This window comes from Nomascus leucogenys, chromosome 8, assembly GCF_006542625.1.
Source record: "Nomascus leucogenys isolate Asia chromosome 8, Asia_NLE_v1, whole genome shotgun sequence".
In the NCBI taxonomy this organism is placed as follows: domain Eukaryota; kingdom Metazoa; phylum Chordata; class Mammalia; order Primates; family Hylobatidae; genus Nomascus; species Nomascus leucogenys.
In genome coordinates this window covers 74,848,513-74,866,936 of record NC_044388.1, presented here as the reverse complement: position 1 = coordinate 74,866,936, position 18,424 = coordinate 74,848,513, and the positions used below count along the sequence as shown (strand labels likewise).

At 44.0% G+C, this 18,424-nt stretch overlaps 1 protein-coding gene and 1 long non-coding RNA gene across 2 annotated transcripts; both read right to left on the bottom strand.

The window, feature by feature from the left end:
• Window positions 1–3,868: 3,868 nt before the first annotated feature.
• Window positions 3,869–13,285, bottom strand: BTN3A3 (butyrophilin subfamily 3 member A3). Its single transcript, XM_030817429.1, has 8 exons — window positions 12,940–13,285; window positions 11,252–11,533; window positions 8,795–8,995; window positions 8,607–8,627; window positions 8,490–8,516; window positions 7,580–7,606; window positions 7,135–7,161; window positions 3,869–5,605 (listed from the first exon to the last, which is right to left on the bottom strand). The coding sequence occupies exons 1-8, from the start codon at window positions 13,244–13,246 to the stop codon at window positions 4,902–4,904; spliced, it is 1,596 nt and encodes a 531-aa protein (XP_030673289.1). The 5' UTR covers window positions 13,247–13,285; the 3' UTR covers window positions 3,869–4,901.
• Window positions 13,286–13,584: 299 nt separating this feature from the next.
• Window positions 13,585–16,765, bottom strand: LOC115836358. The gene is made up of 3 exons (XR_004031378.1): window positions 16,589–16,765; window positions 13,801–13,861; window positions 13,585–13,674 (listed from the first exon to the last, which is right to left on the bottom strand). It is a non-coding gene; the product is annotated as an uncharacterized LOC115836358 (long non-coding RNA).
• Between the last annotated feature and the right edge of the window lie 1,659 nt (window positions 16,766–18,424).

Below are 18,424 nucleotides of genomic sequence, written 5' to 3'. Positions count from 1 at the left end.
AGTTGTCTGTCACCTTCTAGATAGTAGCTGGTCAGGTTGGGTCCAAGAGCCACACACAAGCACACACACCAGCACACATACCATCCTCCCGTAAACATCATCCTTCTCCCAAAGGCTCCAATCTTGTAATTGTAAAGATATCTTCCAGAATAATCTTCCCGAGGCCCAGTTATCAATATTCCCCTCAAGTGTCTAAATGCTTAGTCTGGAGGCCTCCAATTCCCTTCTGATTCAATTCAAAACTTTGCAGTTAATATGCTAGCAATGGCTCCACAGTGGCCTTGCATCACAACGTTGCACTCCCTGTGGCCAGCGCTCCCTTTCCATGCCATGCCTTTCACTTGAATTGTTTGCTCCATCTCTGCCCCATGAAATCCTGCCCAGCCTTTGTGCCTACCTTCTCCAAAAAGAACTCTGAATGTTCCTGCCTGAAGTGTTCTCAGCCTCTTGTGACACCCAAATCTTTTGCTGTTCCCATGTCCTGTCTTGTATTATTGTTACTCAGGTATCCACTGTGTCTTTGCTGTGACAGGAGTACCTGCTTCTCAGGACAGACTTCTGCAGGATGTGATTCCTCTCACCTTACAGGGCCCGGCTCTAAGCTCTAAGCTCTGCTGTCAGCTGTTGTCCAATGCATGAGTGACATGCTCAGGGTAAGGTCATTCCCACCACGTCATGGCCCAGTTCCTGGAGTCATTTGGCACCAGAGTGCGAGAGAGAGATGCTAGCAGGATTAAGCCACTCTAGGTCAGGATTTCTAGGACTGGGAAGGAGGAAACAGTCGGTTCCTTCTGCAGAGAAAGCTCTTTGATGAGAATAAGCTAAAGAAAGCTCTGAGAACTGTTTTTTCCATTGGACTGACCCTTAAACTGTCTCTCATACAGTAGTCTCACACATCACCTGATGTTTCTGGATTATAATTCAAATAAGATTCTGGGTTGAGTCGCTCATGAGGGTAAATACATCAGTATTAGAACTGTATGTATATGAATTCCAAACAGGACTGGGCAGCTGTTGAGAAGAGGCAGAAGAGAAGGATGCAAGGGTCTAACAGCATGGCCAGCCAGGATGAGATCTGACTTTATATTTTTTTACCTGAAGAAATAAGGCCCAGGGCTTTGAAGTAGCCCTTTTGCCAGAAGCATCCAGCTAAGCCAGGCCTCAGCCTCTGCCAAAGTTGATCTGAGCTAGAGGGAAACATGTGTGTTCTGAGAAGGAAGAGGATCAGTTGATGATGGGGTAGCTTAGAAAGAAATCAGGCTCTACTGGGGTGTGCCCGGTTAGGTAGTAACAACCTAACCCAACCATGCTCTGTAGTGGGAGGGATAGAGATAGGAACGGTCACTTTAGCAAGGTTCTTTATGGACCTGCCAACCCTAGAAGAACCAGGATACAGGGCGAGCACTGATTTCCTTTTGCTTTGCAATAAACTACAGTCTTTAAAGGTAATATAGCTGTGTCATCTCCAGCTATGGAGTACTCCCAGGGGAGGCCTAGACATCTTGGCACACAGAAAATCCATTCCTACTCTGCCCTGTAATTCTAGATTCCTGACTCACAGAATCACTGAACATATTATAATAGTTGCGTAAGCTTCTGAATATTAGGACTACAAGCAATATTAATGAGTACATTTACCTTGCCTCAAAAGAACACATTTTTTCGAAGAGAAGAAATGATACTGGGCTTCTAAAAGAACCAAACGTGAGAAATTTGCCTAAACTCTTTCCATCTTGTAGCCTTCTCTCTGCTCATAGGCTTTGGTGTTCTCTCTGCAATCCACCATTGTTTAGTCCACACCATGAGTGGAACATTTCTTCCCACAGCTCCCATGCACATCTGCTACAGGAGTAACTGGCCACATGTCACTTGGTCCTCTGGCCTAGCCTGGGTCAGGTGTCCATCCCAGACCCAGTCCATGTGGTGAGGCTGCAGGGCCATGTGATATGGGCATGTATTGGAAGACAAGAGGTCACTAATGCTAAATGTGGTACAGGGAGGGCAGAGAGACCTTGAAAGGCATTCACTATATTCTCAGAGGCAGAGCCCTTATAACAGACCCTGTTGATGCCCCATCCCATATTCTCTTGGCCTATCACAGTTTGCCAATAGCTGCGGCACAGTTTTCTGCAAGGATGACAACCTTTCCACCTCCAGTGAGTATCTCCCTTCTCCTTTGCCTGTGAGCTTTATCACACCCGTGATAGTTGCTTTTCTGCAGTTACATAGCCCAATCTTAAAGTGCATTAGAATTAACACTCCGAGGCCAACCTTCAACCAATTCAAGCAGAGGAGGATGGGAAGTGGAGATAAAGTCCCAGGCCCTGTAGTCCTTAGGAAGATTCTGAGCTATATCACACATTTCATATGGTTTCTTAAGAGAGTCCTAAAAGGGATTTAGCCAAGTTATCCACATAGTAACTTACTCATGAGTGAACGCTTTATCCCATTTCTCATGTAATTGGCTTTTTTTCATTTCTCAATTTGTTTCTGCACTTGTGTTTCCTGGGATCACTTCCCAAATCAGTGTGGTGAGCTGAATAGTGCTCCCCGCACCCACTCTGAGCTATATCCACTATGAAAGTTATGAAAAGAATGTATAACACGGTAAAATGAATTTTACACAGAATTAAGGTTATGGACCTTAAAATAGAGAGATTATTCTAAAATGTCTGGGTGATCTCAGTTTAATCATAGGAGTCGTTAAAAGTAAAAGGCAGACTGAGTGTGGTGGCTCATGCCTATAATCCCAGCATTTTGGGAGACCAAGGTGGGCAGATTGCTTGAGCTCAGGAGTTTGAGACCAGACTGGGCAACATGGCGAGACCCTGTCTCTACAAGAAAATACCCAGGCATGGTGATGTGGGTCTGTGCTCCCAGCTGCTTGGGAAGCTAAGATGGGTGGATTGCTTGAGCCCAGGGGACAAAGTATGTGGTGAGCTGAGATCACGCCACTGCACTTCAGCCTGGGTGACAGAGCGAGTCCTTGACAAAGAAGAAAAAAAAAAAGAAAAGAAGGAAAAAAAGGAGAAGGTAAAAGAATCAGAGAGATACAATGGAGAAAAAGACTTAGGAGATGAGCCTCAACTCACTGTTGCTGCTTTGAAGATACAGGAAGGGAGCTAGGAGCCAGAGTGTGGCAGCCTCTAGAAGTGGGTACAGCCCTTAGCTAAAAACCAGGAAACAACTGAGACCTCAGTCCTGTAAATGAAAGGAACTGATTCTGCCAATAGTCTGAATAAGCAAGGAAACAGATTCTTCCTTAGAGACTCCAGAAAGGAATCTAGCCTGCGGACACCTTGATTCTAGCCTGGTGAGATCCCTGTGGGACTTCTCACCTACAGAACAGTGAGATAATAAATTTGTATTGCTTTAAGTTCATGAATTTCTGAGGCCAGGCGGTGGCTCATACCTGTAATCCCAGCACTTTGGGAGGCCGAGGTGGGTGGATCATGAGGTCAGTAGATCAAGACCATCCTGGACAACATGGTGAAACCTTGTCTGTACTGAAAACACAAAAAATTAGCCAGGCTGGTTGCACGCATCTGTAGTCCCAGCTACTCGGGAGGCTGAGGGAGGAGAATCGCTTGAACCTGGGAGGTGGAGGTTGCAGTGAGCTGAGATCATGCTACTGTACTCCAGCCTGGGAGTACAGTGGCACAATCCAGTCTCAAAAAACAAACAAACAAACAAAAAAGTCTATAAATTTCTGGTAATTCAGATAGCAGCAATAGAAAATGCATCCAATAAGGGTTTTCTGAAAATGCTGCAGTGAGGTAAACTGAGACTGTGGTGAGTACAGTGGGTGTGCAGACTACTCTACTGTGCTGAGTAGACACCACAGTCTAGAAAAGGCCAAGTTGAAGAGTAAGCATTATTAACACATTTATTGAACAACTAGAACTTGACAACCACTTGCCAAGTAGAGGGGATTCAGTGGTGAGTAATAATAGTGATGATAATGAGGAGCAGTTTTCCCTAGCAGGCAGCAGTTGAAAGGAATATGGGTTTAACATCCACCAATGAACAGGGGTGGACAGACCTATTTCCAGGAGACTGAGTCCATAGCGGGATTGAAAACATCCTTGTAATTCTTTTAGCTTCCTTCATCCAAATTTCATATATCACAGAGAATCTTTAGGGTATTTGCTCTGCCTGGAAACTTTGATTGTAGGAAGGCTGGCTCTGGCTGCACGATCACTTATCACATTTGTTGGGTGGGAACACATCTCTTCCCCATGATTTATCAAGTGTGGCCTCCAGTCTCTTTCCAAGTCACATGTCATGTCAGTACTATGAGGTTATTCTCTCAACCAAGACACTCTGCAGAGCTAATCCAAGGAGTGCTGGGTCTAAGGCTCTGATAATCAGTTGGGAAAGAGTCAATAGGGATGTGAACTCCACAAGCACTTACAATGATCTCTACCCTGGAGCTGTCCTGGGAAGGAAACCTCAAGGCTACATGTGGGCTCTTCCTGTGGGAAAAAATCAGGCTGGAAAAGAACAGGCAATTAGCCAGGGACTAAGGCTGAACATCTCCCAACTGCACAAATTACTGTATGAGTTATGTAAGTTACTTCATGTTGCCCTGCCTCAGCTTCCATACTTGCAAAATATGACTACCCAATAGGGTGTTGTGAGGATTAAAGGAGTGACATCCACCAAAGCTTATAATACAGCACTCAGAACATCTTAAATTCTCTGTTAATGTTAGTTATTGCTGTTTAGATCCCAGCTCTGTTGTTCACTAGTCATGTCTACTTTGTAAAGTTAATTCACCTTTCTGCACCCCAGTTTCCTTATCTGTATAAGGGGACAATAGGTGGTACCAAACTCAAAACAACTGTCATATGGAATAACGGAATGAATATCAGTAAAGTGCTTCAGTGTGTTCCTGTAGCTTATGGTTCTGATTGGTTGTTGCAGAAGGGGAGACCCTTAGCTCCAGGCTGGGCAGGGAGAAGCAGAGATGTTACTTCAGCCTGAGGCTCCCCACTTTCATTAGCTAAGTCCGGGGTCACTGGTGTCTCCAGGGAATGATCAGGCACTAGGTCGGGATTGGGGGACCTCTCTACTTTTGGTATTGGGCAAATGGTCAGGGCAGTGGGCTCCAAGGTCAAAATTCTGAAAACAGGATATAGAGGCTCAGAGAAAGAGGTGTGTGGAAAGGTGTAGATATGAGATCCATCCGTGGCATTGTAGAACGAGACCTCTCCAGTCTCATAGTCCAGGAAGATCCCCACTTTCCTAGGGGGCTCAGGAAGTTTCAGGTTGGTTCTGGGCTCAGTGAGAGCCCGATACTTATTCCCATCAGTCAGGCCCATAGTCCAGTATCCATTCTCTGGTGACATTTTGACCCAACCTTTTTTCCTCTCCACGTTCTTACTACATACCCCAATATGCCACTCTTTTCTGTCCCCCACTTCCACCTCCCAGTAATGTCTCCCTGATGTGAAGTTTTCACAGCCAAGGACACAGTAACGCCATTCAAATCTCTCAGGGTTGTCTGGCAGATCCCGCGGCTCTTCAGCACGCTGCACACTCCTCTGGTCCTCAGAAACAAGGAGGATGGCGTTTGCCGTGTCTGGATCCAGAATCACATCCGCTGCAGAGAGTTTGAGAAGGTGTCCATGGGGTCAGCCATTTTTCCTGGATTTCAGAGCCTCAGCATGCAAGGCCTGGACCATGCTGAGGAGGTCCTTCCAGAACCTGGTGTCCCTAGCCTGCTCTGAATATGACTCTCTCATCAATGTCATGGGAGAAAGCTCAAGGGGTCTTGTGTCCAGAGGGGAAATGAAAGTAAGGTCAGTATCTGCCTAACCCAATACCCTGATGCTGTGTCAGGAAGCAATAAGGATCCTCTTGCTACATTTTTCTTGTTTCCCTCCCCACACTGACTCTGCCCCCTAATGCCTTATAATCAGAGGTTAATTTTCAATCTTCACTCGATCACTCATGAACTAAATGAGCTCCCCTTTTCTGCAGTCTATTTTTCCATACATCCAATTTATTTAACAAGGTGGAGCCTCATCTGAAGCATTTTGTCACCTTAAAAATGGGGATAAAAATATGAATGTCTAGCGTAGTATAGGGGAATCATGTTATTTACTCAGCCCACAGCAGGCCATGAAGGAAGCTCCTGATGTTCTAATAGCTGCAAGGCCGTCTCTGTGCTGGGCTCCATGAGGGGCCCCAGATTCACTCTCCAGCCTCAGCTTTTTCCACCCTCTTCTGGGTCCCAGGAATCTGTACTCTAAGGATAGTGCCACTGGACTCCCTTGTCCTCTGGTTTGCTGCTGGGTTTGGCCAATTAGAGGCCCTGATAGAAGATTGGAAGGAGAAAGAAAGGAGAGACACACCGTTTATTCTCCTGCTTCCTCCCTGCCAGCAGCAGCTGGTGCTGCTCTAACAAGGCCTGACGACTGTTCTCAGGGAGCCCTCTCTTTGAGCTACCTTTCTCTGGGTTCCAGTAAATGCCTCCCCTTCCTAGCCCTCCCAGGCTAGGAGTGAAGACAGCTCCCCGCTGTTGGGAACCATGGGGGCACTGCACTTTTCCTTGTTGCTTACCCTTAACCCTCCTTTCCGCAAACCTTTTTTCAACCAACCAGTTTGAACTTGTCATCTCTTTCTTACTGGTTTTTGACCAGTGGGTATTTATTATTCCTTCAGTATTCACCTCAACCCCACAAAACACAGATTGCAATTTTCATTTAAAAATGTGGAGGCGAAAGCTCGGAAGCATTAAATCATTTGAGGTGACACAGGCATGAGAAGCCTGGGAAGTGCAAAGTTCTTTGGGCAGGCATCACCTCCTCTCCTTGGCATTTGCATCCTCACTCTCCCTGCAGTATCACTCAGTGCGTGTCTCCTTCCCCTCAGCTCCACCCTTTATGTGTCTTCCTTCCCAGGAAGGTCTGAGGAAGCCCAAGAGAGCAATTCTCCCTGGTTCCCTGGGCTCTCAGCGGGAAGGGTCTTGGAGATGGGCCCAATTTTCAGATTGGGATTTAATGTTGTCTACCCCAAACTTTCTTAGTCAAGGGAAATTTTCTTCCCCAAATCACAAGAGTTGGAGGAGGAAAAAGGAATATAGTCCCTCAGGTTGTTGATCCAGGGAACATACAGTGATTTACTCACCAGGCTTGAAGAGGGCCATTTTCCATTCTGAAAGGAAGGAGACACAGATAAGAAAAAGATCAGTATTTTTGTTCTTTTCTCCACTTCATTCTCCTTTCACTACACGTTTTCTCTCCTTTTCTTCAGAGTCTCTTCCAGGGTTCAGCTTCCCTCCTCTACAGCTCTGATAGATCAGAGGTGGCACCTTCTAAACAGTGTCAGGCTCGGCTCCCTGTGTCATGGGGGGTGCAGGCTGCATGGTTGTGCTTTGCCTGGGCATGTGCAGGGTCAGGAGTCTCTCAGAGGCTCCAGAAAAGCAGAAGTCAACCCCCTACCACACAAAATTGAGTCTATGGGTTAGATCTGATTAATCCAACTGAGAACATTAATGGGTCACAGCAGAGAAAAAGTTGAAATGTTCATGGTACATGACCCAGCAAACCCAGAGAGCATCAGGCTCACTCACCATGATAGGCCAAAGACTTCTCTCCGCCTACAATGAAAGAAAGGTAGAGATGTCACCTGAACACTGCCTTTGCTCTGTTGGCCCCTTCCCCTTCCTCTCGCATCCATTTTTGACCATTCCACTCTTCACTATGGTCTCACTCTGCAGGCTCAATTCTCTCTTCACCTCATCTTCTTGATATCAAGTCTGGGAACATTGGTTGAATGCTAGTGGCAGGGCAGTCACTGTGAGTTCCTTCCCAATGGAGTCCAGCTAATCTATTTTGAATCTGTCTATACTCCTGTATCTGGGCATAGGTGTCACCGTGTCTATATGTGTATGTCCAGGAGTACAAGATCCACCCTTCTCAATCTGTATCATTTCCTACCTTGCTCTAAAAAGAATTTGGGAAATTTAATGAGCAATTTCAGGGACTAGTTTTTGAAAGCAGTTATGATCAATCTATATCAACTGAGCCACTGTAGCTACTTCTCTTTATTAGACCCACTTGTCTCCCTCTCTCTTTTCTGATTTTCTTATCTCTTAAATCTTCCATTCTTGTTTTCCTTTCAACATCCTCTAGATTATGGAAAACAACAAGTAAGTTTCCTGCCATAGAAAATGCACCTCACCCTTCTCTCTTCCTTTTGAAGTGTACCCCTGGATATTCCTCAGTGCTTTTTAGGGCATAAAGGTCTGTGGCCCCTAGTACAAAGAGATTGAAGACCTCTTTTTCTTTTCTTAGAGAGAGAGAAAGAAGAGAGAGACTCCTTCTGGGGGGTTTCTCCAAAGAGCCAAACTTGCTTTCTTTTCCTGAGTAAAGGGATCTGGGACCATTTTTCAATCCTGGGCAAAGACTTATGGGCTGGAAAATTTCCAAGCAGAAGAGAGTCATAGATTCAAATTCAGAGAAAATGTCAGAGTCACTCACGAGCCATGTACTGGATTTTTCTCCACTCTGCAATGGAATGAATAGGGAAGGGTTATCAAGGCACTCAAAGTGGGGATAAGAAGACATTCCTGGGTCTCCTGGGGAATGGGAACTTACTGAGTTCCTCCTGGAGCTTCTCTGGAAAATAAGCAAAAAAAGAAGAAAAAAAAGAACAGTTATGGGTAAGGGGGGTTTCAGGAAAATAAACCTTAAACTTGATGCAGTGCCAGGGTGGGAATGGGGGTGAGATCTTCAGGCTGGGGCATGCAAGCCAGGGGCTTAGATTCTCTGCTCGCATTGGATACCTCTTAGGCTTATTTCCCGCTCTGTTGCAGCATATCCCATTTCTTTCATCTCTCGCTCTCTTTCTGTCTCCCTGGACAGAGCAATTTTTTCCTTCTGTTGTCTCCACAAGAAGTAACTGGCTCCTGCGAGAAGCAGCAATGAGATAGGCAGGGTCCCTGCCAGGGCCGCGATCCAGGGCTGGGCGCTCCTGAAGAAGGGGTCTGTGAAGGGGAGAGCTGTGGGTCATGGGAGCTAGTGCACTCAGCCTCCCCAGCCTCAGCACCCCAAGCTTTAGCTGCTCAGCCCAGGTTGGGGGCATGGAATCTATCTCATGAGGTTAAATAAGCGTTCTCTCCCTAAAGCCTCAGAGGACTGTAGAGAAGACTTTGGTAAACCCTCACTACGAGCTACTACTATTACTATCTTGAGAGGTCTGCCTCTCGTATGGAAATTAACTTGATCAGAGTCGTACTCATTTTTTTCTAAATATTTTTTCAACCAGTAACACATTTACATGGTTCAAAAACTTCATGTACATAAAGTCATGCAACTCTCCAATCTACCTAGTACTCCCTCCCTCCATCTATTAACTTTTCCTTAGTCCACTTAATATGATGCTTAGGGACATAAACTGTGGAGTCAGAGGGCATGGGTTTCAATGCTGGCTCCCCCATGTGACGAGCAGTGCTATGTTGGACTACTTACATAACCTCTCTGTTTGTAGTGGCCTAATCTATAAAATGAGGGTAATGATAATGCCTATCTCCTGAGGTTAGAAGAATTAAATTAATACTTAAAAAGGGCCTAATGGGCTGGGTGCAGTGGCTCACGCCTGTAATCCCAGCACTTTGTGAGGCCGAGGCAGGCAGATCACTTGAGGTCAGGAGTTTGAGACCAGCTTGGCCAACATGGTGAAAACCCATGTTTACTAAAATTATAAAAATTAGCTGGGCGTAGTGGCATGTCCCTGTAATCCCAACTACTTGGGAGGCTGAGGCTGTAGAATTGCTTCAACCTGGGAAGTGGGGCTCGCAGTGAGCCAAGATTGTGCCACAGCATTCCAGCCTGGGTGACAGAGAGAGATTCTGTCCCTAAATAAGTAAATAAAGTACTTGATGTACAGTGAGTATTACAAAATTGCTTGTTAAATTTTAAAAATGTAAGTTAAATAACACAATCAAGAACTAAAAAAAGTAAATTAAAATATGTTCCTAATTTTCCTCTTGTTTAAACTAAAAATAACATTCTATACACATCACTCTGCATCTCACTCTTCAGTGCAAAGTGTGTCTTGGAGATCTTTCCATATTAGTATAGAGAGAATTATCACTTTTTTCTTTCACAGTTGGGCAGTATTCCCTTGTATGGAAGTTCACCATCAGTGAGCATCTGCATAGCTTCTAACCTTATACAATCATAATCAATGCTATAAGAAACTTTTTATAGGCCAGGCTGGTGACTCACACTTGTAATCCCAGCACCTTGGGAGGCTAAGACAGGTGGATCAATTGGGGTCTGGAGTTTGAAACCAGCCTGGCCAACATGGTGAAACCACATCTCTAGTAAAAATATAAAAATTATCCAGGTGCAGTGGTGCATGTTTGTAATCCCAGCTACTGGGGAGGCTGAGACAGGAGGATCTCTCGAACCCAGGAGGAGGAGGTTGCAGTGAGCTGAGATTGCGCCATTGCACTCCAGCCTGGGCAACAGAGTGAGACTCCCTCTCAAAAACAAACAAACAAGAAAAACCCCAGAAACCTTTTACATGGATCATCTCATAAAAATGCAAGCATATCCCAGAACTGGAATTTTAGATCAATAAATATGTAGTTTGGATAGATCCCCCAATAGAGCTTGTGCTAATGCACACCAAAAATACAAGTGACACGAGCAAATGACTGAGAGTCACTGCCTTCCTACATTCCTGCCATAGCCATGTGTTATCAAGCAAGGCAGTGGGGTTTTGATTTTTGCCAATATCATAAGTGAAAAATGATTTCAGATATGTTTCCCTAATGAGTGAGAATGAGCACCCTTTTGTGGGTTATTTCCTTTCCTGTGAATTAACAATTCATGACCTTTGTTAAAATTTTTTACTCAGTTTTCAAAATCTTCTGTTTCACAAAGATTAGGTCTTTCTCTATGAGTTTGTAAATTTATATATGTTTTCCCATTTTGTCATTTGACTTTACATAAAGAGCTTCTCTTAACGTTTTTCCCCAATTCCCACTGCCTGTCACACCTTCTGTTTCTGTCAGACAGGAAGTGATCAGTAAATGTTTGTGGCATGAACAGCTTTGTGGCGTGGGGAAGCTCCCCTAAAGCAGCGAGTAGCCTCCAGTTCCCTGCTTTGAGCCTTACATGCAATGCAGAGACCCAGGTTGACCGCAGAGACTCACATAGTAGAGACTCACACATCCCCCTTCATTACCTGCCACAGCTTGGCTCAGTAAAGCTGAGGCCAAGCAGGTACTGACCTGCAATGGAAATGCTGGCTGTCTTTTCCAGGCCGAGGAGGGAATTTCTGATGATGCAGGATACACCCCCACCAGAGCTGCCTCTCATGATCACAGATGCTGCTACTGCATACAGGCCCACTCCATCTGCAACCACAGGTGCTTCCACAGCCGGGATGTTCTCTCCCTTGGTGTTGCTCCACTTTATCTGGGGTTGTGGGTACCAGCCAGTGGACCTGCACTCCAGATGGATCCCTCCATCCTCATAACCCTTCACTTCAACGTGAAGATCAGAACCCAATGCTGTAGAAGGATAAATTGGCCTACATTCTTGAGAGCTCCTGTATCAGGGAGGGTCTCAATGGGAATCAATGGCAGACTCACATTTGATAATCCAAGGAAGATTTCATTCAGGAGCTATTTACACAAGTGTGGTCATGATGAAAAGAAAACTAAATGGGCTAGTGCAGTATCCCAGGGTCAGTAATGTGGGGCTATTCCCATCCACCCCAATTACCAGAGGGAGGAGGAGAGGGATCTGTTCCGGAGACATAAAAGAGAAGATTGATGCATTGAGGACTTTCTTGAGTTGACTTGTGACCTTCAGCAAGGCAATGCAGCCAGCCTGAGGGTATCTTGCAGGAAGGAAGCCACGGAATAAGCACCCAGACCTCTCCCTTTTCTCTTCTTCCTACCATTGTCTGCTACAGCTCCCCTTAAACCAAACCCAACCAGAAGCCATGAGGCAAGGGATTGCACTGAGAAAGAAAAAAGCTCTCCTTGGCGTCTGGAACCTGACACCAGGTCTTGGTATCCTCCTGTGGAACATGAGTAATTTCACAGAACACAAAAAATAGTACTTTATCACTGTGACAGATCATGGGAAATACAAGGCCACCCCAATCCTCTGTGAGTGCAGAGAAAAACATGAACATTGTACAAACCACAACAATAACCAGACATCCCCCATCAGCAATGAGGAATTGCTGCCTCTTCATCATTTACAGCTTTAGTCTCACCCTAGTCTCCTTCCTCCTAGATAAGCTTGATTAAGGCTCCCACTCTCAGAATTCATCTCCCCACACCTTCCTGACAGTATCTCATCCAGAGCAGAGAGCTAAGTCTATAAACCCTCCCCCAAATCCCCTAACACAAGCCCAAATTGTATAGTAAGTCTGCTCTAAAACCTTCTTACTGAGACCCTGCCACAGCTCCCCATGATGTGTGTTCTTCCTCAAAGCAACAAGTAAGAAACATGCCTCATTATACTACAAAAATGTTTCTGGGAGTCACTGATTGGAAAACACTGGCAGCAGATACAGTCACTATTCCACCTCCCAGGACCCATGGTAATGTGCACTTGGAGACACAACAGAAGCCATCTGTTACACAACCAAACCAAAATGACTGTGTACCAGTCACTGAACTGATGGTTTCTAATGTTTCCTATACGTCGTCCTTCATTTCCCTTATATCTCTGGTTGTCAGCAGGAGGGAGTTGTTTACTTCAGCATGTAGGGTACAGCAGGAATTCTTTCTAAAGAAAGAATGTGTCTTTCTTAAGGGTTGCAGAGAAGCTAAGTTGGAAGGCAGTGCAGGCAATTGCTAGTGAGCAGCCACGAGGGTCTGCAGTGCTTTTGGAAGAGGGACTCTGCATCTGCTCTAGATCCTACAGAGAAATGTTCTCAGAACAAAACCTGGAGGCTCACCTGCAACCTTCAGCTCCACCAGGGCTTTTTCATAGAAGTCACCATCTTGGAAATAACACAAGTACTTTCCACTGTCAGAGGCTGTGACGTTGTGTATTCGGAGAGCAGCCTTCCCTGCAGTGATGCCATCCCGTAGAATCGAAGTTCTCCCTCGATACGGTGCACTCTGCCTGTCTTCCACTTCCTTTCCATCTGCATACACGTTCACCACCTGCCTTAGGCTGGAACTCACCCACCTCAGCTCCATGGTCTCTGCACTCATGGTCGGGAACAGGTGACAGGGCAGATCAGCGTCTTCACCCACCATGGCCAGGATGGGCCCAGAGGGTCCAAGCACAGAAAACTGGGCTGTCAGCACAAGGGGGAAGCTCCATCAGAGGGTTTTGGAGTTGGGGTCACGAGAGGAAGGGTGCTTCTCAGACAGGGAAGGCGAGATACAGAGATCCTAGAGGGGAACACAATCCTAACAGAAGGACCATTTGTCTCTTTGTGACAGGTGATCCTTCGGTTTGGGATGGACTTCCAGGTATGGGAATGAGTTAAAGCTTCTAAGAGGGCATTTAGGTAATTGTCTGCTTAAGTAGGTAATTGAGATAATTGTCTGCTTCAGAAAATTAAGTGTGGAATCGTGGAATCATTCCCTACCTGAGCAAGGAGTGAGCAGCTGGACCAAGAAGAGGGAGACATGAAAGTTGAGCAGAAGGAAGGCCAGGGAACTTGCCATTTTCATCTATGCTGCATATCAAGAGACACCAGAAGGTGTGGGACAGACACTATGGCCTGGAAGAAGCTTTAGGATTCTGCATGGAAATGTCCACTTCCCCGGGCTAACTCAAGTATGGTGACCAAAGAAGATCTTACCTCTGCCAAAAATGTCTGTCCTTGAGTGTCTTTACCTTTGAGTTCCAGTATGGAAAACCATCTGTAAAAATAATATCTGTTATCTGATCAGGAAATCTCTGACTCTACTGCATTCAAATATTAAAATATTCAGAATCCTATCATTTCCCCACACTTCCCTTGCCAGGTCCAAGCTTCCATCATCCCCCTCTGATTCATGAAGGACCCTCTTCACTGGATTCCCTGGTTCCACCCTCGTTCAGCTCTGTGGGTGTCCAACACTGTGGACTCCTCAAGTGTCAAACTCTTGGCCATTACCACGGTCAACTTATGGCCTGGTGGCTCCTGGTGGGATCCAGGCAGACTGCCTGGCAGAGGCTCTGACGTCAGTCAGGGGCTGAACCCACCATGCTTAATCACAAAGATTTTGATTAGGAGAGCTTTGAATAAGACCAGGCCTTACCCATCTTTTCTTTCTTCCCTTCATAAAGGCATTCAACAAATATTTACTGAGCACCCACAGTGGGTGAGGCCTACTATATTAGTGTTAAGGACATAAAGAAGGTAAGCAATAGGTAAAGACTCTAAGATTCGTAAGCTGTGTGATCTTGTTCATGGGACAAAACCATTGGAACTTTATTGATTCATACAATATCATGAAGTGTGAAATTTAGAATGTGCACAATTGGGTCCAGCAATTCCACTTTCTGATGACTAGTCTAGGAAAGTACTTGCATGAGTGCAGAGAGAAGCCTCTGTGAGAATGACACTGCAGCACTATTTTTAAAGTATAAAAGTGGTTACCAACTGAACCAACCACCCAACAGGAGACTGCTTAGAGGAGCGACGGCTCATCCCTCAGAGGGAATTCAATGAAGCAGGTAAAAAGAGTTGATTTATTGTCATGAATGTAGATAATGGTGATACACTAAGCGGTCAAAAAGCACGTTGCAGAACTATACTAATGATTCAATTGGAAAACAAAAACAAAGCTATATATTTCTGCATATTTATAGGTGTAAACGCCTGAAAAAGTCTAAAAAGATGCATGCTAAACTGAAGATCAGAGGTTAAGTGAGCAAAAGAAAACTTTGGCCTTTTGCTCCCTTTACTTTTAAAATATTGAAATGCTTTAAATTTAAAATTTTTCATGTATTACTTAACAGTAATTATTATGAGTGATAATACTGACTGGAACATATAAGCTGCTCAGTAAATACTAACTCCTCAACAGTTTCTTCCAAAGCAAAGGAGCATGAGGCCTGCAGCCACGACACCCACTGCTGTAGCTACCTGAGTCTGGGAATGGCCTCTGAGAACAAGGTCTGCAGAGGGAGGTGGGGAGGGATGAAGAGGAAGCACCAGAACAGAGGTCTGTGCAGCCAGCCATCCTCCACCCTCGCCTGGATCTTGCACCGACCCAAAATAATATTGCATTTCACATCTTCTGTTCCTCAAAACTGCTCTTTATGTTGCTTTAGAAGGGGTATCATTTTTATTATCATTGGTTTCAAAGTTAACAATTTCTCTGCTCTGCTTAGAGTGAGACATATGTTTTCATTCTTTTTAAAGGATGTTTATATTTTTCTTCCTGATTATAGTCAATATTGCAAATGAAGAAAAGCATAAAGGAATAAAAGTTTAGTGGCTCATGCCTGTAATCTTAGCAATTTGGATGGTCAAGGTGGGAGGATTCCTTGAGCCCAGGGGTTTAAACCAGCCTGGGCAACATAATGAGACCCCCATTTCTACAAATTAGTCAATCAATAAAATTAAAACTCTGTAGTAGTAATCATATACTTTGGTAGTAGAAATATAAATATTTCTCGAAGCATTTTGGTCATATATACAGCAAGCATCTTTAAAAAGTTACATGCTCTACCAAGGAAATGCTATTAAAAAAAAAAGAAGTTGTATGCTTTACTCAAAAGTTCCACTTATAGGAATTATTGTTGAAGCAAAAAAAAAAAAAGTCAGAAATTAAGACAAAAATTTATGTCTGAGGCTGTTAAATATAATAAAATCTATACAGTAGCCAAATGTAGATAATTGAAATAGCCAAAATTAGTAAAGCATCACAAAATAATTATATATTCACACAATGAAATAGATTGTGTCCATTGAAACACCTATATTGTGTTATGAGGAAATGATTAATGGAAGGAAAAACAGATACTATACCTAAAACATACAAAACAAGGTTTAATGTATGGATCTAATGCTGTTAAAATGAGAAATAATTGCCCTTCATTAAAAACATGATTCCTAAAAGCTGCATGGAAATATCTTTTATGATAGAACCATGCACTGTTTGTCTACCCCCTGCCTGTTGTATGTGTATGCTGGTTCAGATTTTTCTATATTACAAGTATTTCTGTAATGAACAAATTTACATATGAATCTATAAGGCACATCTGTTTCTAGAATCGCTTAGAATAGATGGCTTGTGTTGGCCAAAACAGATTTTAGAGACTTCTTTGCCCTTTTCTGACTACAATAAGTTCTTAAGAACATGCAGTTGGAATATTTCTTCATTTATGTTGTCTCCCTTTCCTTCCACCAAATCCCGACATCTGCAGGTCTTTATTCTTTGCACTACTTGCCTCTTCCCCATGTGCCCACATGTGTGTGTGGGTGCCCATGCACACACATGCACACACACACACACACACACACACACACACAGAGGCACTGCACCCCTTTCCCTGGGCAAGTACTCTCCCTGCATGCCCACTCACCACTCTCAGCGATTCAGCTCCTGTCCTCCCAGGCATTGTAGCCCAGGCTCTAATCAACATTCCCCACTTACTTCTTAGTATTCCCCTCTGAAAATCACAGCCCACTGAAGAAAGGTGGTTAATAGTTCTCCATTCTTTCTATTATGGTTGAGTCTCTCATTCCGAAGAAAGGAAAAAGAAAGCAGAGGCTCTCTGGCTATTGTGAGGAATAATAACAATCTCTCTTTGGAAGAATTAGTTTTTTGATTGGCTCAGAGGTGATGTTTCTCATCAGTTGCTGGGAAGAAACCACTGAGGAGGGTTGAAATGAAAACTGAAAGTACATTGAACTGTACACGTTGCAGAAAAATTCCAGCCCTACCTCCCTTAGTGTTTGTGTTTCTGTGTTTATCTATTTGAATCATTCTTGCGTGTCCATGTATATAAGTATTTCTATGAATTTACTTGTCTTTTATCAGAATAGAAATATCAGCAGAGCAAAATGAGAAAAGATTATAATGTGGTGAAGACAGAAAGATGTGCACTAATTAAAATGCTACTGTGGCAGTTTGCTAACATTTGCTTGCATGAATATGGGTACCTGAAGGAGGAGGAGATTTTCAAATAAATGTATATACATGGAAAGAAAGCCAGACACAATGCACATTTTTTAAGCACTTCCAGCATCCAGACTTAGGATCTGTTATCAAATAATATAATGTTTCTGGCTTCCAGAGGCAGTGCTTGCTGCTTGACATTTTTTAGCTTTTTCAGGAAACTTTTAGTGCAGGTGTTTCTGAGCATCTTCATTCGCCCTCAGTTCCTGGTTTGTGCTATATTGTATTTTCCTGTGTATTTATTTCTCGTGCTGCCAGTGGAGTACATATTATCTGAAGCTGGACTCTACATAGACCACGAATACCATCTCTGTAAGAGGTCTGTGGGACAAACTGGTTCTTCCTGTGGCCTAGGACCTTAAAACACACTTTTTGGATTTGCAAGTCAGTGACCAAAACTCCTAAGATTAAGATGTGACTGGGGTTGATGAAATTTGATTATATTGTAACAGTTTGAATTTAGGCTGTGCAGTATCTGGTTGAGATGGCTGGTCCCTTCTGCATCATGCAGTCCCCCTTTCTTCTTGGTGATCAAGCCTAATTTTCTTGGGTACTGCAACAGGCTCTGCTATCTCATAGATACCAGAGAGCAAGGGACTAAGTTGGAATCAATAGTTTGTAGGTAAAGTTGTGGGCTTGTGCATCTCCCAGAGATCCTTCAGAATGGAGGCCAAGATAGCTGGGAGTGTGAGTGCACACTCTCCGTACTTCCTTCTTCCTCTTGCCTTGGATGTAGACTTTTGAACTAGAGGTGCGGCAGCCCTCCTAGAACCATGAGGCAACCTTGAGGTTGAAAGCCACATGCAGAGACAGCAGAGAATGAAGTCAGAAGCAGGCTGGGGCATGAATGACATCTCTGAGCTGCCAGGTCAGCCCTGGACTACCGCCATCTAAATTCATTTTACATGAAAACAAACAACAACATCAAGAAAAAACAAGAAAACCCTTGTTTTGTTTAAGCCAATGGTATTTCTGGTCTCTGTTACCAACAGAATTCCACAATTTTTCCCTCCCCCTTTTCCTTACCAATAGTTTATCATAACACTTCTAAAACATAAAGCAAAGGTGAAAGAATTTTTGGTGAATACCAATATGCCTACCATGTAGATTATAGTGATATACTTAATATTTTACGAAACTTTCTTACTTTATTATAATCCATACCACTGTTAATTCCCTATTCATCCATCATACTTATTTATTTAAATGTTCATTTGCTCATTTTCATTTCATTTTATTTTTTTTTTGGTGAGACGGAGATTTATTCTTGTTGCCCCGGCTGGAGTGCAATGGTGCGATCTCGGCTCACCG